Genomic DNA, 26,582 nt, shown 5'->3' on the forward strand with positions numbered 1-26,582 from the left:
GGCCAACCTGGTAGATTCTGTTTCCCACTGGGGATGAGATATGCCTAAAAGAATATTGGAGGAAAGTAAGAACTGTCCATAGTTTCCTTTCTTAGCACAAATTATCTGTTTTTAGTTCTGTTCCCCAGAAATATCTGTTGAAGTTTCCCAAAGCAAGTTTTTGTTTGGTTATATTTTGGTGGGAGGTTTGGGGATAGGGAGGAGACAAGTGGAATCAGTCTCTGGCATCATCTTAAAGGATAGATGTTTAGACACGTTTCATTGTTGTCATGATCCAAATTCATGAATTTCACTTCTTCATCAAAGTCCCATTTGCCCCCTTTAGCTGGAAGTGAGTACTGGTGGTGGGGGGTGTAGCTGAGGAGAAAAGGGTCTTCCTGAGGGAAGTGGTACCTAGCAGTGGGGAAATAGCCATTAAAATCCATGTGCAGCTTCTCTTCATATAGGTCGCTACCAGACAGGGCTGAGGTAGGCCTGAATGGGTGGTAGCTAGCTTTGACAACTGACATCTCACTGGGCAGCTGCTGATTGCTGGCTTCCATGCAGCTCAGTGTTGGGGAGAGGTCACAAGGCCAACTGGTCAAAGGAAAAGGATAGCCAGGATAGTAACTGTCATGATGGGGAGGTCCCCCCAGACCTGTATTCCTATTCCAGTTCTGAAAATCTCCATAATCCGAGTAGACTGCAGGGAGAGATGGTTGAAGCAATTCTCCACTGGTGCAAATCCGACTCGCCGTCAGTTTGCATTTCTCATAGAATTTAGTGGGACCAGAGTCCTCCAAGGGCTCTACAAGCTGAGGGGCTCTTCCAAAATAATAACTCTTGGTCAGTGAAAGGCAATTATTCATTGACTTCTTCTGGGGCATGTTATCTATTAAATGCCCATTCAAACTGCTGGGCAATTGGAAGCCTTCCTGGTAAGACCAACTTAAAGGTAAACTTTCTTGACTTTGGGTTTCAGCGGGTAGGGACTAAAATGGAAAAGAAACAGCCATGTTAATAAGTTATGGAGATTTATATAACCCACCCCAAACAATGAGGAGTTACTCTGTACAAATAAGCAAACTGGCTCAGGATTATTTCTTTTTTTTTTTTTTTTTTTAGTGAGGCAATTAGGGTTAAGTGACTTGCCCAAGGTCACACAGCTAGTAAGCGTTAAGTGTCTGAGGCCGCATTTGAACTCAGGTCCTCCTGACTTCAGGGCCCATGCTTTATCCACTGTGCCACCTAGCTGGCCCACAGGATTATTTCTTATTGTTCTCATTCCTTGTGTGCTTAGGTCGTGAGCTATGCAAAAAAAAAAAAAAATGCTAATGATATGCCTAGTCAAGGGTTGGGATGTGAAGCAGAGGTTTGGGATGTTTCCGTTTCTATATGAAACTGTCCTCGTTCAGAACCAGCCAGATTCATAGATCATTAGAGTTAGAAGGAAATGTTGAGTGGTATTGGGGATGTGGTAGAAGAAAGCCTGGATCTGGTGTCAAAGACCCTAAATTTAATAATAATGAGGAGGATGCCAATGCCGATGCCAACAATGATGACAGCAATAGCATTTATGTAATGTTTTAAGGTTTGATCATCATCATCAAAATAATTGCTAACATTTATATAATGCTCACTATGTACCAGGCACTGTGCTAAACACTTTATAAATATCTCATTTGATCCTCACAACAACCCTAGGAGGTGGGTGCTATTTATAGGTTTATGAAGAGCTTTATATATGTTATCTCCTTTGATCAGCTTCCATTATTTGCACCCCCTGTGACCTTGGATGATAGAGTGTCAAGTTTGTTTTGCTACACAGATAAAACCTCAGAGGAATATTTCTGTGTATGGAAAGATGGAGGTTTGGGGCAAAGGGTTATGGTTGAAGGGGACAACTTGCTAACAAGGAGGAAGAAATTACCTTTGTCCCTGGGGTCTTCTTCAGCTTTGGAGAGGCAGTGGAAGAGGAAGAAGATGCCATGTTGGATTTCTGCATTGACCGTCTTGCTTCTGCCTCTAGTTTTGTTTCTGGTCTTGGATGGTCGTGTGCCCCTTTTGACTTAAAGAAAATGGTAAAGTCAGAGGGAAAGACCTTGGGTGTCCATGTTATATGAAAATCAGTTAAAGGAATGGGGGATATTTAGCCTGGAAAAAAGGAGACTCAAGGGATGTCTTGAAGTATCTGAAGGGTTGTTGCATGGATGGAGGAGGGATTAGACCGTTTCTATTCGATCCCATGGAACAGAACTGAGTAATAGATAGAAACTGCAAAGGCACAAATTTAGTCTTGATATCAGGAAAGACTTCCTAACAATTAGAATTGTTCCAAGGTGGGATTAACCGGTGGGTTCTCCCTACTTGGAGGTCTCCTAGCAAAGGCTGGATGGCCAGTTTTCAGGTATGTGATGGCAGGGATTCCCACTCTCAAATTCAGAGGTTCTGTGATAGTGATATCAATAACTGGTTTCCAGAAAAGGGAATTTTAAATCTTAGGTGCATGGTGTCTTCTTCAAGAGATCACAGATTGGTCATCAATTGGCTTTAGGATTGGAAATAGATAGAATCAGTGCCAGGGTTGGGTAAATGTGCATCATGGAGAGAGAGTGAGGGGGTTCAGAAAGCCAAATGAGGGGGTAGCTAGGTGGAGCAGTGGATAAAGCACAGGCTCTGGATTCAGGAGGACCTGAGTTCAAATCCAGCCTCAGATACTTGACACTTACTAGCTGTGTGACCCTGGGCAAGTCACTTAACTCTCATGGCCACACCAAAAACAAACAAACAAAAATAGAGAGGAGGACCAGAAGGCCAAATGAGCTGTCCTTTTCCTACAGTGTGTGAAGCTTCCATATGCTCAAAGTTTCCAATTCATGTAACCTGCCTATATGACTGGTTGGCACACCAAAGAGAGAAGGTTTTATGACTGCAGGATTTTGGATATTTCCCTCTTCCATACATTATCCTCACAAGCTAGAATTCATGTATAATTCCTTATGGAATAAAAAAATAATCAATTCAGTTTCTGAAAGGCATTGTGGCAGTGGTTAAAACCCTGCACTTGGCATAAGGATATCCAGAGTTCAAATCATATCTTCAATACTTGTTAGCAATGTGACCATGGACAAGTCTCTTACCCTCTCTGAGCCTCAGTTTCCTCATTTGTAAAATGAGGAGTAATGAGGCAATATATCTTAAAACTCTTTGCAGAGGGGGACAGCTAGGTGGCACAGTGGATAAAGCACTGGCCCTGGGTTCAGGAGGACCTGAGTTCAAATCTGGCCTCAGATACTTGACACTTACTAGCTGTGTGACCCTATGCAAGTCACTTAACCCTCACTGCCCCGCCAAAAAACTCCCCAAAACAAAAAAAACCCACGTTGTTGTCATGTCTGACTCTTCATGACCCCATTTTGGGGTTTTCTTGGCAGAAATACTGAAGTGGTTTGCCATTTCCTTATCTAGCTCATTTTATAGATGAAGAAACTGAGGCAAACAGGGTGAAGTGACTTGCCCAGGGTCACAGAGCTAGCAATTGTCTGAGGCCAGATTTGAACTTCGGTCTTCTTGACTCCAGGACTGGCCCTCTATCCACTATACCACCTAGCTGCCCTACATAAATGTTAAATATCATTATCTACCAATCCCAAGACAAAAATCAGATCCTTCCTCCTTTTTATCCCTCTGAGAAGAACCAAACAGCCCTTCTCTCTGAGGCATCCAATAGTCTTCTGTTGGTTCTCCTGAATCTTTTCAGTAAACTCACTTCTAAATCTAATTATTGCTTAGTCATTTCAAAGCTGATTGCTGATTGGTGACTCATCTACAGTTTTAAGTCTTAAAGACTTTCCTGGGGGCATAAAGAGGCACTCAGTCAATATATATCACAGAGAAGACTTGAGACTAGGACCTCCTGCAGAGCTGAGGGATGGGGGGACAGTGGGATAAACCCCTTCAGATTTCTTTAGCACATTACATGACAAAGGGTCTGAAGAATATGCTTATGTTTTTCCTAACTACCTCACTGGGCTGTTGTAAGGAACAAGTTTTAGAAATCTCATAGCAATATAGAACGGCAAACTTGTATTATTACTATGCAGATTAAACATCAGAAGAGTATTTCTGTATGATCCAGACTAGGCTGGCTTGCTATTGCCTCTCACCACAAGAATAATGTCTTATATTGATAGAGCCCTTTACATTTTTATAAACTTTTAAATATATATGTATATATAGAAAATATATATTATATTATACTGTATTATGTTGTTGTGTTGTTTTATATTATGTATATTATATATTACTATATCTTATTTGAGCCATGCAACAACCTGTGAGGTTAAAAAGGAAAGGATTATTGTGTCCACTTGACAGACAAGAAAACGGAGGGGATCCAGAGAATTAAGTGGCCTGCCCAAGGTCACACCGTTAGGAAATGACAGAACCCAGGCATTTTATTTTTATTTTTATTTTTTGGTGGGGCAATGAGGTTTAAGTGACTTGCCCAGGGTCACACAGCTAGTAAGTGTCAAGTGTCTGAGGTCAGATTTGAACTCAGGTCCTACCGAATCTAAGGCTGATGCTTTATACACTGCGCCACCTAGCTGCCCCAAACCCAGGCATTTGAAACCCAGGTTTTATGGTGCCAAGCCTGACTTATGTTCCATTATTCCACAGTTGCCATCCCCAACAGTACCTTAATTGTGTTTATTTAACAATCTAATTAAAACTCCCTGCTTTTAAAAAAATGTGTTGGTATTAAATTCCCTGGCCTGATCATGGTAGTTGTGTTTATTTTTAACCGGACCTGAAAAAAGATGAACCGTCCATCGTGCCTCCAGAAGTTGGTGACTGGGAAGCCCCCATGGCCACGGCAGGGAATGAGTTTCAAAGGCCCGTTACAGTTAGGACATCGCTTTCCTGCAAAAAGAAAAGTGAGGTGACTAAGCAGGGTGAAGCCAGGCTTGTGTACATCTGGTTCTGAGTCAGGTTTGTGCCCCTCCCTGTACTTCACTTTTCTACCCCAAAAGGCTGGAAATGTTTCAAAATGTTCTTAGATATCTAAAAGCCTCTGCCCCAGGGGTTGGCGATCCCTTGCTTACACTTTGATTATGTCATAGCCACACAGGAACTTCGATTTAGAGCTAGAAGGGGTTGACTCAGAGGTCAATTAGTTTTTACTTTCCTTTATTTTATTTACAGTTGTGGAAACTGAAGCTCAGAGGGACTTAAGTGATTTGCCCAAGGAGAGTAATATTTGAGTACTATTAACAGTAGTAAGTAGTAAGTTATAGCTGGGAACTTAGGTCCTCTGAGTCCAAATTCATTGAACTTTTTATTGTCTCTCATGAATGAGATTGAAATTATATGTAAGAAGCTACTTAGCTGTTATAATTTCAGAGGGTACCTAAGCATTCCCAAATACTTTCCCGCTTGCTCCCTGATTCTTGAAATTCTCTTAATAGAGAACAAAGCCTTTCATTCCACAATTAAAGATGTGTCTTAGAATTCAAATACCCCAAGAGAAGTAATACAGAGACTAAAAGCCACAGTGAGCTATAAGTGTTCTTGTGCCCTTTTTTGAGAGCAGATTTTAAGAGGGATCCAGCATGAGGACACTTGACTTGTTAGGAGGACAGTGCACCTTAGGGTTGGATGGAGCTAGGAACAGGGAGTCTTAGGGCTTCAACTTCCCTTTTCTTCATAATTTTGCCTATGGTGAGGCCTTTGCTGCCAATAGCCATGGCTGGTCAATGAGGTTGTTAAGAAGGTTTAATGCAATATGGCTGCCTTTGGGAAATAGGCATTAAAAATAAGTACAAAAACTCCTCTAACCCAAGAGGGTCCAGAATCATAGGATACAAGATCCAGAGAGATCTTGGAGATTGTTTAGGCCAAGGGTTCTTTTTTGTTTTTGTTTTTGTTTTTGCAGGGCAATGAGGGTTAAGTGACTTGCCCAGGGTCACACAGCTAGTAATTGTCAAGTGTCTGAGGTCAGATTTGAACTCAGGTTCTCCTGAATCCAGGGCTGGTGCTTTATCCACTGTGCCACCTAGCTGACCCCTAAAATAATGAGTTTAGACTACGTGACCTATACGGTTCCTTCCAGCTCAGAATCTATATATTCCTATGTTTTTGGACATGGAGGGCCTTTCAGTAGCCCATTAATCTCACCATTAATTCATGTATAGAGGAAAGGTCCCCTTTGGTTATTAAAAAAACATTTGGCGGTGAAGGCCCCAAAGATGGCATTCCTGCAAGGCTCCAAAATGGGTCAAGATGTAGTATTTGAACCAATGCCAGCTAGGGTGTGAGCGTGGGCAGGCCCCTGGACTCACTCTGTTGCTTCTGCCGGGCTTTGTCGCAGATGGCTGGTCTTAGATAGATTTTCTTCCCCTCCTCAGCAGAACAGTCCTGGCTACAAACGACCACTCCCAGGCAGGACTTCTTCAGGATGCGGGAGTTGTGATTGTTGGTGTTGCGCATAGCCCAGCTGCTCAAGTGCCTCTGCGCGTTCCTATCCTCTGAACTGTAGATGTGCTTCACGTAGGAATCTGGCCATTCCTGAAACCAGTCGGTTGTTTTCACATCCTGATAAGAACTCCAAGAATGTTAGTTAAAATAAAAGAAAACACACACACACACACACACACACACACACACACACACGCACACGCACACGCACACGCGCGCGCACACACACACACACACAACTAGAAAACAGAATCATCCATCACAGAAGGGACAGTGAGTCTGAAGCTTATGTTATTTTACTCAGGAATGGAGGGGTGAGATGGAGGAGACATTCTATGAATTAAGGACCATGAACCTATTTTAAAATAGAAAGGAATCTTTCCTTCCTTCCTCCCTCTCCCCCCACCTTGTGACTCTTCTATTTTGATCCTGTGAGTTGTAATAGCTGCTAGGACAGGATCACATCCACAAAATCTCAGAGTGGGTGGGTTCCTCAGACCACCTCATCTAACCTGTCTCTAAATAGGACTCCCCTCATCACCCCACCACCATGTCCCTGACAGACGAAGAGGAAGCCCATCTTCTCCTGGGGGAGCCCATTCCTTTTTAGGTTGCTCTGATTTTTAGGAAGTTTTTCTTTCCATGGAGATAAAATTTGCCTCCATGCAAGTTCCACTCCCTGTTCCTGGTTCTGTACTCTGAGGCTAAGCAGCACAAATGTAATCACTCTTCCACATGACAGTCCTTCAATTATCGGAAGACATCTCTCATGTCATGCAGTCTTTCTTCTATTTCTCTTGGGTAAATACTCCCAGTTTGTTCAAATGCTCCTCATATGGAGTGGCCTCCCATCCCCTCAACATCCTTAGTCACTTTCCTCTCTTCTCTGTGCTGACCACTTGGCCTTAATTAGGGAGGCAAAAACTCAGTGAGTTTACTTAGAAGAGGAGCCTCTGAGAGCCTTGAGCTCCCTTCCATTCTTCCAAAGACAGTTTCTTCCTTTCCTCCTGCTCTTCCAACATCACCACACTCAAAAACAGCAGAGATCAGAAGGGAAACTATGGCACAATTCATGAAAAACCAAGGCACAATGTAAAGGGGTTAGGGTTTGGATTTAGAAGACCTAATTTTGGGGTCCTGGCTCTGCCAACCTTCCCAGCTGTATGACCTCATCTTCCTCATCTCTAAGATGAGAGGGTAGGCTCCATGATCTCCAAAAGCCCCTTTCTGTTCTAATGTTTTGGAAATTCTGTGTAAGGTGCTAGACTGATTTTGACTGTAAATAGCTATTTACGCAAGGCTGGCAGCAATTCTTTGCCAATGAACACCTATTTTTCTAGAGGTGTTGCCTTTTAAAGTGAAGCGGAAATGGGTCACTTAACCTTTCTGTTCCCACTCCCATTCTAACCCTACCCCTCCCCACACACACACACTCCCTACTTAGGCCTTTCCCCAGCGTCCTATTTGGTAGGGATGCTTCTTCACGACTGGTGCATATTCATCTCTGTATTGCCTTGCACAGTGCTTCACACATAGTAGGGCCTCAATAAATGTTTTCTGAATTTCACAGGTGCTCAACTGAGACAATCTGGCCCATTCTGCATAGTGAGAAGCTGTCAGATGCCCCCCAGCTGGCAACCCTAGGCTGTGCCTACACTATACCAAGTATCTTGAGTGTTTGGCAATGTACAGACAAAACACACAGATGGTTGACTAGATTTCTCATTTTTTCATTAAAAAAAAAAAAGTAAGAATGAAGAAAATCTTGCTCAAGAATTTTGCTTTTCCACAAGGCAAGTCTGGTCTCCATTTGATCATCCCCTTGGGTCTGAGCATGAGAAGCATGAGACTGAGGAAAAATCTTCTCTCTAAAGTCCCTGGGATGTACTGGAAGAGGGAGAGACCCATGTCCTCCCTGGCAGTCCAAGCTAGGAGTTGAGGGAATCTAAATGAGAGAGAAAAGGCAGCATCCAGAAACCAATATGGTCTACTACTAAAGCAAATTCTGGGGCTTGATGGTAGGGAAAAAAAGAGTCAGGGTCAAAGTGTGTGTTGGAGGACAGCGCTAGAGGGTGACAAAAAGTTTTCTAGGGTTTATGCTCTAGCTGTGATTAGAATTCACATTCCACTGTTTTTAGTGGAAGCTTCAGATCACTATTTTTTTTTTTTTGAGGTAATTGAGGTTAGGTGACTTGCCCAGGGTCACACAGCTAGTAAGTGTCAAGTGTCTGAGGTCAGATTTGAACTCAGGTACTCCTGACTCCAGGGCTGGTGCTCTATCTACTGCGCCACCTAGCTGCCCCTTCAGATCACCTTTTGCATTAAAAGCCTATATCCATTTGGTTAGCACCATTCACTGTCAGACAGGAAATGAGTAAAATCACAGGACCAGCACCAGATGAGGAACTGTCGAATCTCAGAGCTAAATCAGGCCTCCGAGACCATCTCTTCAGACTCAGACTTAACAACAACAACAACAATCTAAAGGTTGAGGGGGCCAAATGTAAGATGTGAGGTTTTCGGAATTGCAAAGCTATGAGTGGGGAGAAATTTTGAGCTGAAAGTGGAAATTGAAGGAAGGTTCCTAAATATATGAGCCGGCAGGAGGATGATATAAAGTATATTGCTGGGAAGTTGCAAAAAATCAAATCAAAACACAGCTTGGAGCTTTTGGAGAGCCTGCATCATGAGAAAGAGAGGAGAACCCAGGTGAAACTGATAAAAATGAGATTCTTGGGATAAGAGGAAGTGGTCCTTGTCTGAGGAATGTCCATTACCATCTCATGTTTTGTTTTGTCTTTTTTTTTTTTAAATTCACAGCAAGAATGAAAATTTCCACTTCCTAAGCCTGGACAATGGAGAAAAGGCTGGGAAGGAAATTTTTGTGAGCAGTCAAGGGGATTACATCTGAGTTGGGGTTCAGGGAATGGACAAGAAAGGCAGTTTCAACTTGTAGCTGAATGATTGTACCTGGAGTTTAGGCAGAGAAGGATGTTGAGCTTTGTAAAATGAGAGAGAGGGATACTTATGCTTAGGTGTAGAAAGGGCAATTAGGTTAGTGAGGTGGTGCAGTGGATAGAGTCAGGAAGACTGATCTTCATGAGTTTAATTCTGGCCTCAGATAACTTATTAGCTGTGTGGCCCTAGGTGGGTCACTTAACCCTGTTTGCCTCAGTTTCCTCATCTGTAAAATTACCTGGAAAAGGAAATGGCAAACCCTTCCAGTATCTTTGCCAACAAAACCCCAAATGGGAACACAAAGAGTCAAACACAACCAGAAAAACAACTAAACAAAGAAAGGGCAGGGAATAGGGAGATGAGTATGGAAAATGGCAGTTAGAAGAACCCTCCTTTCTGTTATTTAATATCTTTGTTGCCTTGGACACATTATAGTTGTAGGATTCATTTCCTCATCTGTAAAATGAGGTTTAAACTAGATGACTTCTGAAGTCCTTTTTGACTCAAAATCAGAGACAGGGAGGAAGGATAGCATAGTGGGAAGAGAATCAGATTTGGATCAGAGCAACTGGGTTTGAATCCCAGCTCTGACATTTACTTGATATCTGACCTTGGGTCAGTCACTTAGGTCTCTTTGGAGCTTCAGTTTCCTCATTTGTAAAATAAAGGGGCCCTAAGGATACCTTCCAGATTGAAAAGAGACAGCTAACTAGGAGAGATTAGAATAGATCATTAACAGCCAGCAAGTTAATTGTGTGGTGTCAGACTGTGTCTCTGTAATTTATATAAACTACATATAAATATCCCGTACCATGAGATTATTTAGCACTACAATTAAAAAAAAATAAACTCCTGGGGCAGCTAGGTGGTGCAGTGGATAGAGCACCGGCCCTGGAGTCAGGAGTACCTGAGTTCAAATCTGGCCTCAGACACTTAACACTTACTAGCTGTGTGACCCTGGGCAAGTCACTTAACCCCAATTGCCTCACTAAAAACAAAAAAACAAAACAAAACAAACAAAAAAAATAACTCCTTTAGAACAGCTGCCTTTTCATTAGAATAGCAGACACAATGGAGGAGGGGTACTCTGAGGAAAGAGAAAGATAAAAAGACCATGAGTTAAAAGACTCAAATGTTTAGAAGAAAAATTCCCTTTATTCCCTCTGGGTGGCAGCAATGGAAAGTTACCAGAGAGAGTGGCAGTGAAAACTGGGCTGAGGAAGTCTTGTGAGGAGAAACTTCCTAACAGAGAGAGAAAGTCATCCCAAAGTAGACTGGGATACCTCTAGAGAAAGTGAATTCCCTATCCCTGAAAGTCATCCAGCCAAGGTTGCCTAGTTTCATGTTGGGGTATGGTAGAGGGGAATTAGAGCTTTCAGTCCAGTGAGGTGCCTTCCAGCTCTAAGTCTGTGATTCAGGGACTGCAGTGGCGCATGGATAGCATGCCAGGCCTGGAGTTAGAAAGACTGATCTTCATGAGTTCAATCTCAGCTTAGATACTTACTAGCTGTTGACAAATTGCTTAACCCTGTTTGCCTCAGTTGCTTCATCTGTAAAATGAGCTGGAGAAAGAAATGGCAAATCACTACAATATCTTTGCCAAGAAAACTCTAAATGGGGTCACAAAGAGCTGGACACAACTGAAAAATAACTGAACAAATTCAGTTTAGGCTTTCATCCAACTCATTATTGTTTAATATCTTTTATTTCCTGCCTTTGACCTGTCCTGGCTGTGTTACCCTGGATAAGTCATTTAATCTTTGAAGGTTCTAGGAAACTCTCTAAGACTATACATTCTTTAGAAAATTCTGGCCCTTTTTTTTTTTTTAAGTGAGGCAATTGGGGTTAAGTGACTTGCCCATGGTCACACAGCTAGTAAGTGTTAAGTGTCTGAGGCCGGATTTGAACTCAGGTACTCCTGACTCCAGGGCCGGTGCTCCATCCACTGTGCCACCTAGCCGCCCCAAATTCTGGCCTTTTTCATCTAGGAGTTTCTTCATCTGGGAGCACCCCATATCAATCAGGTCTAGTACCTATCTGTGTGCCCCCAAGCAGCTGGGCAACAAATACAGTGCATTGCCTAAGTATATCATGGAGGTACCATGATACAGGAGGAAATGGTTAATTCTAGAGTCAAGGGAACTAGATTAACAATCTGCCTCTGACCTTGGGTAAATCCCTTAACTTCTCTCAGACTGAGTTTCCTCATCTATAAAATAACGGGGTTCGACTAGGTGGCACCTGAAGGTCTCTTTCAGCTCTCAATCTATGGTGCACTGGAAAGAATACTAGGTTTTGAGTCAAAAGATCTGGGTTTGAATTCCAATTGTGACACTGTGTGACCTTGGGCAAGTATCCTTGCTTCTCAACACCTTAGTGTTTTTATTAGAAAATTAAGTGTTTGGACTCAGTGACCTTTGCAGTTCCTTTCAGCTCTGGATCTATGATACTACAAGGAATCAAGGAAGAAATTGTTAATCCCACTCTCTTCCAAAGAAGAGCAAATTGCTTGTGAGTACACCTCATAAGACAGAACCAAGATGTCAGAGAAAAGGCAGTAACTCACCAGAGCTCTTTCCCAAACCTCTATAAAAAACTTTGAATAATGCCTCAAAACAAATTCTGGAGCAGCAAAACTCATAAAGGGATAGGGTGAAACAATTTCCCAGCCCAAGATAACTTTAGAAGGTTTTTTTTTAAGGTCTGTTGCACCAGGGAAATACAGCCCATACTTTTCCTTCTCATTTTCTTTTATTCCCCTTCCTTTCAATCTTTCCCCCCATCTAAAATCCAAATTGGATCTCAGTTTTCTCTGAGACAGAAATTCTAAGCCTTCATAAGACAGGTAAGAAACCTTCATTCATTTTATTTTTAGAAATAACAATGCAGATTAAAAATATAAAAGAAGACAGTTTTCCCCTAATCATTAGAATAAGATGCTAAAAGTCACTAAATACATTAAAATTACCTAGGGAAAGATGATTACCATACAGATATTAGGATGGGTAATTAAATACTGTAGAGTCAGAAAAGAGAAGGTTAGAGAAAAGAGGGGAGACCAAAGAATAATGATTAATGGGTTGACAGCTCTGTAGAAGGGGTCTCTTAGCAGAGTGCCCCAGACACCTGTCCTTTTTGCAGGGCAATGAGGGTTAAGTGACTCACCCAGAGTCACACAGCTAGTAAGTGTCAAGTGTCTGAGGCCAGATTTGAACTCAGGTACTCCTGAATCCAGGGCCAGTGCTTTATCCACTGCGCTACCTAGCTGCCCCCCCACCTGTCCTAGTTCTTAATTTGTTCAACATTGCTATCAGAGACTTTGAGCACAATACATGTATCAGATCTATAGATTACACAAAATGTGGAGAGAAAGTTAATATGCTGCTAACAGAATCAAGAATCCACAAAGACCTTGAAGATCACAAGGACAGAGGTTGTCACTTTTTTTTTTTTTTTTACTGAGGCTATTGGGGTTAAGTGACTTGCCCAGGGTCACACAGCTAGTAAGTGTTAAGTGTCTGAGGCCAGCTTTGAACTCAGGTCCTCCTGACTCCAGGGCCGGTGCTCTATCCACTGCGCCACCTAGCTGCCCCCAAGGTTGTCACTTTTTATCCTTGTATCCCCAGTGCTTAGAATGCTGCCTTGCTAGATGCTTAATCAATGTTTGTTGGGGGTCTGGAGGAGAAGGGGGAAGAAATCCTAACAAGTCAGGATAAAGTGCTGAATCGATTAAGCTGAAATTTAATTTGAAATAAAAGTAAAGTCCTATACCTATGTTTGCACAAATAAAAGTTGAAAGAAAAGTGAGTAGATAGAGAGCATTTAATGTGAAAAAAAAGACTGGGATTTTAGAGAACTGCAAATTAAGTAGATGTTAATAATGTGATGAAGCGGTAAAAAATATGTCAATGCAATCTCTGTCTCTATCTCTGTTCCATCTCTGTTTCTCTCCGTCTAGACCTGTTATTTCACCATGAAGGGAAATCCTGTTGAGAAAACTTAATAGAACCAGATGGCGATGGGAGTTTTCTTCAATTCTATGATTCTATGAAACTTCCTCCACCTATATAGATCTGCAATTTATAATCTTAGATGGGAGGAGGCAAAAGGAGGGAATAAGTCTCTATTACACACCAGACATTGTACTAAATTCAGTCCTTAGAGCAGGGGTTATTAACCTGTATTAGTGTTTCAAGGACCCCTTTGGCAGTCTGATGAAGCCTGTGAATCCCTTCTCAGAACAATATTAAAAAACACACACACAATTGAAGAAAATGCTAAATTTCAATTAGATTCTGGCGGAAAATCTAGTAATTTCCCACATGCACCCCTCTCCTAATTCAAGTCCATGGACACTCTGGAATCTTTCCACAGACCCCTTAAGGAGGGAACCAAAAGGTAGACCCCCTGTCTTAGGTGGCACATGCTTGTAATCCTTGCTACAGGGAGGCAAAGACTTGAGCTCTGGAGTTCTGAATATCAGTGAGCTAAGCCAATCACATGTCTTCACTAAGTCCAGCATTGACATGGTGAACCCCTGGAAGGGGCACGAAGGGGTGTGCCACCAGATTGCCTAGAGGCACCTAGGTGGTACAGTGGATAGTGTGATGGACCTGGAGTCAAGAATATCTGAGTTCAAATCCAGACTCAGCTACTTACTAGCTATGTGATCCCAGGCAAGTTACTTAACTTCTGTTTGCCTCAGTTTCCTCATCTGTGAAATTGAAGTCACGGCTCTATAATTGACCTCCAGATAACTTTATCCATCTGATTATATATTGTTGAAAGTGAGACATATTTGGAATTTGGAAACCTGGAGATTTTCCCTTTTAAACAATAAACTTCTTAACTGAGAAGAAAAACAAAGTTACCTATAACTCCAGTTAGGAATTAAAAGAAACAAAGAATCTTTTTTTAAAAAAATTACTTTAGTTTGTAGAGATTGACAGAATAAGGAAAGAGAATGAATATTCTCTTTTTTCTTAACTGATGTCTTAAAGTTTGCTTTCTTTTTTAACCAGAGCAGTGGTTTTATCAGGTGAGGTAAGTAAGCGTTTATTATGAACCTAATACATGCCAGGCACTGAGCTCAATTCTGTGGATAAAAAAAAGAAAAGAAAAGAAAAAGAAAAGAAAAAAAAGGCCAAAAAAAAAAAAAAAGAAAAAGAAAACAAAAAATTCCGTTCTTGACCTCAGGGAGTCCAGTCTAATGAAGAGCTCACAGTCTAATAATTATAGTCTAATTAAAGAAAGGAGAGAGTTACAGGTAAGGAAACTCACTCTGCATTTTCTGATCTTGAAAGAGGGAGATAATAATCTTTCAAAATAAACTTTCAAAAGCCCTATTTAAAATAAATCTGATTTATAAAAATCCTAGTAATATAAAGAAATAACATATTGTAGCAAGACATTATTTGTTTGCCAAAGAGATTCACAGTAGGATCGTTTGTAATTCTCACAGTGCACTTCAAGTATTCAATTAACTAAAATTCCCAACAAATTTTCAGGAACATATCTATTCTATAAATTGAGGTTTACTGGTACCGTACTAATGCACAGACCCCTACACCATTAGGTTTATCTAGTCTGATTCCCTCAATTTAGAGATGAGGAAACTGGAATCCAGAGAAATAAGGTGATTTGCCCTGCAAACACTACTGTTTTTGTAGGACCTTGCCAACAGATTTTTTTTTTTTAAATAAAGGATGGAATTTCCTTTAGTCCACAACTGATTTTTCATGCTTTCTGCTAAGGCCAAAAACACAGTGAAACCGTTTTTTGTTTTGTTTTGTTTGCTAATTTCATCTTCAAGCCATCTCTGGCAGGACTGTGGCTGCAAACATTTGATTTCCCAATATCAATTTAGGGGAGACACTGACAGATGTATCCTGGTACTGCTCCACCCAGGCAGGGCCTGTGTCCCTCACAGGTAGTATGTCCATAGAAAATGGGTGGGGAGAAATAGAGAAAGGAGGGGTTGAAGAAGCCTCTGATTTTGCTCAGCTAGAACCAATTCAGACTAAGCCAGACTGCTTACTGCCCTTTCCCTATTGCCTACCTCACTGCCTTCTTCACCCCAGCCCTGAGGAACAAAGGACCCTAAGTGGGATTGGGAAGTAAGTGGAGAGGTTCCAAGGCCTTTTATCGCTCTACAACTTCCTTCACTCCCCCAACCCTAAGTGCATATATATCAATCAAGTCTTGAGGCCTTTGATTATAGACATGATCATGAGAGGACCTTGGGAGGTCAAGTGATTTGCCCTGGGAAACCCTACATAATTACATAATCATAACAATGCCTCAAATGACTCAAGTTCTTCATGGTTTACCATGTACTTTCCTCACAACCACTCTGTGTGTGTTATCATTGTCCCTACTTTATAGATGGGCAAATTGAGGCAAAGAAAGCCGAGTGTCTTGCCCAATATGTTATAACTATTCTAAGCATTGGATCTGTGATTCAAAGAGATCTGGACTAAGATTTAGAAGAAACAGGTTTAAATCTCCTCTTGCTAGGTATATGATGGTGATCCTATTTCTTCGTTTATAGAATAGAGGATAATATTTTTTACTACCTATGTCAAAGAGTTACTTTGAGAAAAACTTTGCAAAAGGTTATTTTATTTTATTTTATTTTATTGCTGAGGCAATTGGGGTTAAATGACTTGCCCAAGGTCACACAGCTAGTTAAGTGTCAAGTATCTGAGGCCAGATTTGACCTCAGGTCCTCCTGAATCCAGGGTTGGTGCTTTATCCACTGTGCCACCTAGCTGCCCGCTAAAGGGTTATACAAATATGAATAGTTATTAGGTCTGGGGGGAGTTTTTTTAATGTGGGTTTTGTTTTGTTTCAGGGTTTTTTTTGGTGTTTGGGGAGGTTTTTTTGGTTTTGACTTATGATTTTATTGTAGGGTACTCCTAGTAAGAAAATTCCCTCTCCCAGTATAGATTAGTATTTTCTTTACAATTTATGACCTCAGTAAGTTGCCTGGGTTAATGAGAAGTTTAGTGCCTTGCCATATAGACAACATATGTTGGAGGTAAGACAAATTCAGATCTGTCCTGACTTTGAGGCTGGCTAGCTATCCATTTCATCATATTGCTTCTCTGGTCATTATCATTTTTTGTAATTCTTTGACTCAAGGGGGCCTCCTTGGAATTTTCCATCTCCTTCTTTGGAGGGGGGGAATCCTTCATCCATAGCCGCCTACTTTAAATAGAAATGCTGATGTTGACATTGGGCAGCTTTCCTTTCTCTTCTCACTTCCAGGAAAATGATGGGCAAAGGGTGAAGAGTCATCAGAGTCTCTCAGTCATCAGGATGTAAACTTGTCATTGTCTTTAAATCACATAACAGTTTACTGAGTATCCAGAGTATGGTTTCACATGGGAGGTTGATTAGGCCTCATTTTTCTTACTGGCCTCTTTTCACTCAAGAGGGGCTAATTTTAGTAAAAATCTATTTCAGTGCTTTCGCCATTTTGGCAACATTCCCTTCAGATGTGGAATATAAGTACCAAAATTATGACTAGGACATTACTCACTGAGGATGTTGTAGGTACAAATTAGACTAGATGTCCTCTGAGGTCCCTCCTAATTCTGAATTCCTGTGATGAGATTCCTGGGGTTGGGGGGTGGGGGGAGATGGGGCAGATTCAACTCTCTCCACCAGTTTAGTCAATGAATTAATGGATAAGCCTTCTGGAGGAGGCCCAAGACTAGGGAGCGTAAGTAACTCACCTACAATCCTAAGGCCACAGAGGTCAGATATGAACCTAGGTCTTCCAAATCCAAGCCCAGTCCTCTCTCCTCCAGACAACACTTCCTTTTATAGGTAGTACAATCATTATTTGCCTTGTTTTTCAAACTCTTCAGTTTTCAGTTTAGTCTCTCTCTGGAGACACTGAGTTCAAACTTAGCCAATCATGTCACAAAGACCCTGCTCAGACCTTGGAATGCTGTTAGTTAATGGTTCTCCTTGTCTCTGTGGTCGGGGTTTAATTTGAAAACTGCCTAGTGGTTAGGAACAAAATGTTTCAGGCTGTTGGTTTATGAATATGTGCTCCCTGCTTTGTTACTGAGAGTCTGCACAATGGTGACAACAACCTTTCTGTTTAAAGCAGGTCGCTGTGGGTGTGGATGGAATTGTTTTTTTGTTTTTTAAACTCTGCTGAAAAAGACAAGTAAGGATAAGGAAAGACAGGGAGAAAAAAGGGGGAGAGAGTAGAGAAGGAAGGAGAAAGATAAAGGCAGCAATAGAGACAGAAACAGAGAGAGACAGAAACAGGATAGAGAAAGAAAGAGAGGGAGAAAAAGATAGATATTGAGACAAAGAGAGAGAGGTGGGAAGAAACAGAGACACAGAGAAAGACAGAGAAGAAAAGAGAGACAACAGAGACAGATACTAAGGCAGAAAGAATGAGAGGAAAAAGAGGAGAGAGAGAGGCAGGGGGAGAGGGAAAATGATGGAGGGAGGCTGAGAGGAGAAAGAGAAGAAAAATTTTTCTTTCCAGTTTTTCACCTTGGAGAATGAAATTTGGTCAGGGCTTCAAAGTCACTCCACCAAGTACCACACTCAAAGGTTATTGGATCTAAAAATGTGCAACAACCTGCCTAATTGAAGGCCTGTTTGTAATTTGAGTAAGAGAAAAACCAAACATGAGAGATTTGCCACTTAAGGCTGGGCAAACCATGAAGCAATTGCATTTGAACTTTGTCCATGCAAAAGTATTTTAAAGAGACTAGAAATGGAAAGCAAAATAGACACATTAAATTGGCTCAGGGAATAGGAGACGTTTCGTACAAAATAGACTTGAAAAAGTAAATGGACTGGGGCTTTGTGGGAGCTCCCTGGAGGTAAGCAGCAGAGAACTAGCCTTCCAAAAGACCTTGGCAGGTTGGACAGTAGGTCAGAAACAACCAGGCTCCTTCAAAGCTGGAAGGAAGTTCAGAATTCACCTAATTCAGTTCCCACATTTTGCAGATGAGAAAAGTGAGGCCAAGAGAGGGTTAGTGACTTGCCTCATAAAATCACCCAGGGAGTAATTAGCAGAGCCAAACCTTGGAATCAAGGTCCTCTGACTCCAAACCCAACACTCAGATCACTGAACCTTATTGGATTTAATAGAAACACATATGACTCGTTGCCAGGGGGAGAAAAATAATTTTTTTTCGGGGCAATGGGAGTTAAGTGACTTGCCCAAGGTCACACAGCTAGTAAGTGTCAAGTGTCTGAGGCCGGATTTGAACTCAGGAACTCCTGAATCCAGGGCCGGTGCTTTATCCACTGTGCCACCTGGCCGCCCCAGAAAAATAAATTATTAAAAAGAACAAACTTCTTCAGAATGTATGCTCTTCAAAGGCAGGGATTGTATCACTCATCCTATTTGTACCCTCAGAACCTAGCATGGCGCTGGGAACTTCATAATTGCTTATATTGATAGACTGTTGATTGTGTTTAACTGAGGTAGAACAAAGCCACAATTTTAACATGAGTATGTAAAGATGTTGAGGGCCGTTAGGTGGTGCAGTGGATAGAGTACCAGGCCTAGAGAAAGAAAGACTCATCTTCCTGAGTTCAAATCTGGCCTCAGACATTTACTAGCTGTGTGACCCTGGACAAGTCACTTCACCCTGTTTGCCTCAATTTCATCATCTATAAAATAAGCTGGAGAAGGAATTGGCAAACCACTTCAGTAACTTTGCCAAGAAAATCCCAAATGGGATCATGAAGAGTCAGATGTGACTGAAACATATGCTCATAAAAGATAAAAATCTTACAGGGCTGTGATACTTGTCACATCTTATTAATTTGTGCCTGGCCTTGTTGTTAGGTCTAGTGCAGCACCCAACCTAAACTTGTTTGAGGGATGTTATCACGCTCTGCCTTGGAAAGTTACATTTCTTATTTGTACTCATTGCTCTGATAAACTCAAGAGCGTTTAGCTCTTTCTTAGGATTTCAGCACTTTTCCTATAAACAGCAAAGTATTTGTTTTCAAACTCAAATTTTCTTTTGGAAGGAAACTTTAAAATTTTGCAAATTTGTATATATGAGAAAACTTTCAAGTTTTGCATACTCATGTTGGAACATAAATTCAAGTGCATTTTTTGAACATTGAATGATATTCTTAAGGACAAGTCTCACATTTGATCACTCTTGTGACATTCCAGGTGTTTTATCCTTCAAATCTCTGCCTCTCTGTTTCTCTCTCTGTCTCTTTTGTTCTCTCTCTGCAGTTTCGCTTTATTTATTTATTTATTTATTCATTCATTCTTTCATTCATTTATTTATTTCATTTATTCATTCATTTATTATTTATTTATGTGGCGTGATGAGGGTTAAGTGACTTGCCCAGGGTCACACAGCTAGTAAATGTCAAGTGCCAAGAAAACCCCAAATGGGGTCACAAAGAGTCTGATGTGACTTAAAAATTATTGAACAACAACAATAGTTCCTTCTGTATTTAAATCTATGATCCTATAATCCAGTAATAATTTACATTTCTATAATATTTCAAAGTTTAAAAAGTGTTGTCGTCACAGCAACCTGTGAAATATATAGTCCAATGATCACTTTACTTACTTTATTAGATAAGGAAAAGGAGACTCAGAGAGGTTACCTGTTTTGCCCAGATAAACTTACATGGATTATTGAGTTTCACAATTCTTTTTTTTTTTTTTTGAGGGGCAATGAGGGTTAAGTGACAGCTATTAAGTGTCATGTGTCTGAGGGCGGATTTGAACTCAGGTCCTCCTGACTCCAGGGCTAGTTCCAGGGCTAGTGCTTTATCTACTATACCACCTAGCTGCCCTTGGGAATCACAATTCTTTTTTTTTTTTTTGGGTGAGGCAATTGGGGTTAAGTGACTTGTCCAGGGTCACACAGCTAGTAAGTGTTTAGTAAGTGTTAAGTGTCTGAGGATGGATTTGAACTCAGGGCCTCCTGAATCCAGGGCCAGTGCTCTATCCACTGTGCCACCTAGCTTCCCTTGGATCACAATTCTTAATGCTGGAAAGGACTTCAGAGACCATCTAGTCCAACCTTTGTATTTTACACTTTTGGAGGTGACTTGGCCAAGGTCACAAAGATAATAAGTGTCACAGGCAGGATTTGAAGCCTCATTCCCAAGCCAGTGTGCTTTGTACTCTACTACATGGCATCTTCTTCCTTCCATTAAGAGCTATTCTCCTATTTGGGGCAGCTAGGTGGTGCAGTGGATAGAGCACTGGCCCTGAAGTTGGGAGGACCTGAGTTCAAACATCACCTCAGACACACTTACTACCTGTGTGACCCTGGGCAAGTCATTTAACCCCAACTGCCTTAAACATTTAGGGCCATCTCCAGTCATGCTGATCTATAACTTGCCACTGGACCCAGATGCCTCTGGAGGAAAGAGTGAGGCCGGTCACTTTGCACATTCCTCTTTCACTTGAATCCAATTAACTTCAAGTCCTTATATCACCCTGATGTCAAGGTCCTCTGAGAATGAAGGACAAACATTAACAACATTCTCCTATTCAGGCTAGTCTGAGAACAAGGCTTTTTAACGTTTTTTTTTGTTGTTGTTGTTTGTTTGTTTGTTTGTTTGTTTTTTGCAGGGCAATGAGGGTTAAGTGACTTGCCCAGGGTCATACAGCTAGTAAGTGTCAAGTGTCTGAGGCCAGATTTGAACTCAGGTCCTCCTGAATCCAGGGCTGGTGCTTTACCAATGCGCCATCTAGCTGCCCCCTTTTTTTCATGATGGATCCCTTAGCAGTCTGGTGAGGCAATATCTCTTGCATTACCTTTTTTTTTTTTTTTTTTTGGTGAGGCAATTGGGGTTAAGTGACTTGCCCAGGGTCACACAGCTAGTAAGTGTGAAGTGTCTGAGGTCGGATTTGAACTCAGGTCCTCCTGACTACAAGCCTGGTCTTCTATCCACTGCACCACCTAGCTGCCCCATGCATTACTTTTTTTTGTTTTGTTTTGTTTTGCAGGGCAATGGGGGTTAAGTGACTTGCCCAGGGTCACACAGCTAGTAAGTGTCAAGTGTCTGAGGCCTGATTTGAACTCAGGAACTCCTGAATCCAGGGCCGGTGCTTTATCCACTGCGCCACCTAGCTGCCCCCCATGCATTACTTTTTAATACATAATTTTAAATGCAAAACTCAGTAGTTTTAAATTCATAAAATAAAATGCATGCGATTACAAAGGAAACCAATTATGTTGAAATGTTGTTGTTCAGTCATTTCAGTCATTTCCCTCTCTTTGTGACTTCATTTCGGGTTTCCTTGGCAGAGATGCTGGAGTGGTTTGCCATTTCCTTCTCTAGTTCATTATACAGATGAGGAAATTGAGGCAAAGAAGGTTAAATGACTGGCTGGGCTCACCCACCTATACCTAAGTCCATATCTGAACTCTGGTCTTCCTGACTCCAGGCCCAGCACTCTATCAACTGTATCCCCTGGCTGCTCTATGTTGAAATATAGTTATTAAAGTTTTTAAAAAGGTGAATGGCCCCCAGGTTAAGAACTCTCACTCTAGATTAAGTCTTATCAGCCACTAGATCGACTATATGACTTCTGATTTTTTTTCCCATGACATTCTATGTCATCAGAATCTCATTCTTGTCCTCCTGGACAAACTTGTTCCCATTAAAACTGTATTGAGTCAAAAAAAAAAAAGAAAAGGCAGCAAGATGAATGTAATAGAAGCTCACAGTTTCACCTGTAATTCTCTTGTCCTGTTCTACTTTGTGTACTTTTCATGTTGTTCATTCAATTCATAATTGAAAAAGAAAAGAAAAAGCTTCATAGATCAAGGAGATTAGTAAAATTATGTATGTTTTCTACTGTGGAGTGGTAGAAATGGCCCCAAGCCCCAAGTTCAAAGACTTGGGTTAGAATTTTCCTCTTAGGTATGAGCTTGAGAAGGTCAAGTCACATTAACCACCCTGAGCCTCAGTTTCTTAATCTCTAGTAAGTAACCCTTTCTGCTAATTACAGTACAGGGTTGTTGTGAGGAGAAAAAGACCCTTACGAATTGTGAAACTCTCTAGGAATGTGGTTACCCTGAAACCTCACCTGAGGAAATATCACCATCTAATCCAACCTAAGAAAAATGACTTGATACTTACTTGAGGCAAAACCAAGAGTTAAAAAGTTGATTCTTCTAAAAGTAAGAGGGAAGTCAAAGTTACTCCATAGTTTAGGAATACATAACATGCTTTATGTTATGTGTAAAAATTCCAGAGATGTGGAGGCCTTCTCTGAATACTAACAATGGATATACATACACATACTATAGATAGTGGAAGCCTAGACCTATCTATCTACATATATAGATATGTGTCTGTATATATAGATATACATATGTATTTGTAAATATATATATATACATATACATACATATATTAGGGTAACCAGTTGGCACAGATGATAGAGTACCAGGCTTAGAATCAGGAAGACATATTCATAAGTTCAAATGTAGCCTCAGACACTTACTAGCTGTGTGACCCTAGGCAAGTCACTTAACCCTGTTTGCCTCAGTTTCCTCATCTGTAAAATGAGCTGGAGAAGGAATGGCAAACCACTTCAGTATCTTTGCCAGGAAAACCTGAAATGGGATATTTATCCATAGATAGTCAGACATGACTGAAAAAACTGAACAACACAAAATATTTACAATCTGCACTCAGTAATTGCGTAATAAGCATTTGTTGAATTGAATTGAGTTGAGTTGTGTGTAAATGAAACACCAACAACTGCTATAATAATCATCCTGTTAGCTATATAAAAAGGTAAATATAAATCCCACAAATATAGAAAATTACTGTACTTGCTTGGAGAAAAACTGAGCTGAGGATTTGTTGAATAGCCTTCAACCAAATGAAACTTTCACATGAAAAGAAGTGATCTCTTGTTCTCTATTATTCCTGATGTGTTAATAAGAAGATATGATTTTAAATGACAGTAGAAGAGATTGATGTTGGATGTGAAGATAAAAGAATGGCCTTACAGCAAAAATATTCTATTTATCATATATATTCATACATGTATATGTACATGAGTGGATATGTGGATATACACACTGGATAAGGAAATGGCAAAGCACTCCAGTGTCTTTGCCAAGAAAATCCCAAATGGGGTTATGAAAAGTTGGACACAATTGAAATGACTAAACAACAACATATATTGTGTATATAATGTATGTTGTATATATTATATAGCATATAAATATCATGTGCTTATATTGTATACATTATATGTATATATCGATATATATATATGTATACCATATACACAATATACATATATTCTTGCATGTATGGTATATTGTATACATAATATATATGGGTTTTTGGGGTGAGGCAATTGGGGTCAAGTAACTTGCCCAGGGTCACACAGCTAGTAAGTGTCTGAGGTCGGATTTGAACTCAGGTCCTCCTGAATCCAGGGCCAGTGCTCTATCCACTGTGCCACCTAGCTGCCCCTATATATGCATATTTTTAAATACACAATATGTGTATGTATAATTTCACCAATATAGGGACTTCTCAGAGAGAAATTTCCTCTACCTATGCAGACCAGCACCTATTCTTCAATGAATAGTGTGAGAAGATTGTCCTAGGGCACAGGGAGATGCCCAGGATTCCAGAGCCATCAGTATTTGTCAAAGGTAGGATTTCAACCCAAGTAGCCCTAACTTTGAAGCTAGCTTTCTAACCACTGCACCATGCCACTTGTTGCTAATTAATAATAAAATATCAACTTAACTTATTTGTGCAGTCCCCCCTTATGGCTAGATGACTATATTTGGACTAGCAGGGACCTCAGAGGGCATAGAGTCCAACCCCCTCATTTGACAGACAAACAAAAATATCAAGACAGACTTGGCTTTAGGAATTTGGACTTGAACCCAGAGCTTCCTGACTTTAAGGTCAGCCCTCTGCCCACTGTGCAATGCTGTCCCCCTCCCCCTGCTCCTACCCCCTGCCCCAAGACATGCTATTTTATATATGTCCAAGAAATCGTTACTTCTCCAAATGTACACTTGTATAGTGTTTTCTCCCTCATCCTGCATCATCTTACCTCCACAAACACAAAGCACTGATAATATCTGATATTTTCATAGAGCTGCAAAGTTTACAAACATTTCATTTGATACTTATAGCCACCTACTAGAGAAACAATGTGGATAAAGGGCCAGCCTTAGAGCTGGGAAGACATGGGTTCAAATGCTACTTTTGTTGCATCTTGGTTCTGTCTCCCTGAGCAAGTAACTTAATTTCTTTCAATGCCCCAGGCAACTTTCTAAGGCTATAAATTGTAGAAGTGCCCTCATCTCACTGGGAGGTAGGTGCTTATACCAGGGAAATGGGGGGTGGATAGGGAGAGGAAATAACCCTTTAAGGCATACACTATTGGGGAATACAATGACTGTCCCCATTTTACAGATAAGGAAAGTGGAAGCTCAGAGACCAAAGTCACAAAGTGACTTCCCCACGGTCACACAGCTAGTGTTCAGGGTGAGATTTAAACCCAGGTCTCTACTGACTCGTAAGTACTATGGTCTTTTCACTATACTACAATGACTTCTACTACTCAGTCAGTCTAAACATTTATTAAGCACTTCCTATGTGCCAGGGGGGCAGCTAGGTGGATAGAGTGGATAGAGTGCTGGGTTTGGAGTTAGGAAGTCCTCATTTTCCTGAGTTCAAATCTGACTTCAGACACTTACAGCTGGATGACCCTGGGCAAGTCACTTAACTCTGTTTGCCTCAGTTTCCTTATATGGAAAATGAGCTGAAGAAGGAAATGGCACATCATTCCTGTAATCTTTGCCAAGAAAACTCCAAATGGGATCACAGAGAGTCAGACTTGACCGAAAAACTACTAAACAACAAAAATGTTCCAGACACTATGCCAAGGTCTGGGGATACAAAAAAGGGCAAAAGATAGGCCCTGCTCTCAAGGCGCTAATAATCTACTGGGGGAGAAAATAAATATACAAATGTGTACAAACGAGCTATGTACAGTATAAATAAGAAATAATTTTTTTGGGGGGGCAGGGCAATTGGGGTTAAGTGACTTGCCCAGGGTCACACAGCTAGGAAGTGTTAAGTGTCTGAGGCCGGATTTGAACTCAGGTTCTCCTGAATCCAAGGCCGGTGCTCTATCCACTGCGCCACCTAGCTGCCCCTAAATAAGAAATAATTAAAAGAGAGAAGGTACTAACAATATTTATCTCTCTGACCAATTATCAGCAGGCACACTTCTAATTGACTCTGTTATGGAAAGGAAATGGTGTCCTTTGTCTTCAACCAAAGATTAATTGGAGAATCTGGTGGGCCAGAACCAAAGAGTCAGTTGGGTATTTTCTCCTCTAAGTTCGGCTATCTAAGGTCAGTCAAAGTATCCAGGATAAAAAGCCTAAGCTGGGACCTTTCTGGCTTTCTATCAGTTCTTACCAGGCTAATGGTCCAGATAAGAGAATCAAGCTCCACCCAAGAGTCTGAAAGGATCTCAGTTTCAAGTAGATTCTTAGAAACCAGCTTCCTAGAAAATGGTTTTAGTACATACCTGTGGCAGTTTCATGTCATTGATGTCCCAACTCATTGTTTCTCTGTTCTGAGAAACAAACTCCTCACGCTCCATAGTCATGTCCCCCACAACTTCAAGCCTGCTCAGATCTTTTCTGAAATATTGAAAGGATTTCTCTGCCTGAGCTTCAGATGAGGGCTAGCTCTCTCCACTCTCAAGCAGTTTGGACCAGGAGGCTGTTTCCTGACACTACAAGAAAAAAAAAAAAAGATAGTGAGGCTAACCATTAAAGATAAAAATCAGTGTTCATCTGCCAGAAAAACTTGTTCCATCAAAAGTTTTGAAAGTTCTAACAAACTCATGGCCAAAGCAATGGAAAATACTTAATGACCGAAAGTAATCTCACAGGGAGAAGGAAAAAAAACACCACAAAACAAAACCTTGATTATCATTAGCTTAACCATCCATTCTAGTACCCTGTTGGATTTTACTTTTATTCTTGATTTGAGAGCTGGAGAGAAAGGGGAGCTCAGTAAGATCCACTGGCACTTTTTGCTTACTATAGGACAGAACTTTTCCATAAATTGACCTGCTTTACAAAGTAGAATATAAGCTCTTTGAAGGCAAGGCCTATTTTTTTTCATTG

General features: G+C 40.9%; 1 protein-coding gene across 1 annotated transcript; it reads right to left on the reverse strand.

Moving 5' to 3' along the window:
• Positions 1-227: 227 nt before the first annotated feature.
• On the reverse strand, positions 228-26,056 carry GCM1 (glial cells missing transcription factor 1). The gene is made up of 5 exons (XM_043999423.1): positions 25,976-26,056; positions 6,321-6,573; positions 4,790-4,902; positions 1,910-2,047; positions 228-971 (listed from the first exon to the last, which is right to left on the reverse strand). The coding sequence occupies exons 1-5, from the start codon at positions 26,054-26,056 to the stop codon at positions 228-230; spliced, it is 1,329 nt and encodes a 442-aa protein (XP_043855358.1).
• Between the last annotated feature and the right edge of the window lie 526 nt (positions 26,057-26,582).

This window comes from Dromiciops gliroides, chromosome 4, assembly GCF_019393635.1.
Source record: "Dromiciops gliroides isolate mDroGli1 chromosome 4, mDroGli1.pri, whole genome shotgun sequence".
NCBI lineage: Eukaryota > Metazoa > Chordata > Mammalia > Microbiotheria > Microbiotheriidae > Dromiciops > Dromiciops gliroides.

Bases quoted from the DNA above. Each gene is read 5' to 3' on its own strand.
- GCM1 (XM_043999423.1), bottom strand. From the start codon at position 26,056: ATGACTATGGAGCGTGAGGAGTTTGTTTCTCAGAACAGAGAAACAATG. The intron at 2,048-4,789 runs GTCCGGTTAAAA...ATTTTCTTTAAG, and splicing joins GACGGTTCATCTTTTTTCAG to TCAAAAGGGGCACACGACCA. The intron at 972-1,909 runs GTAATTTCTTCC...TTTCCATTTTAG, and splicing joins AGAAGACCCCAGGGACAAAG to TCCCTACCCGCTGAAACCCA.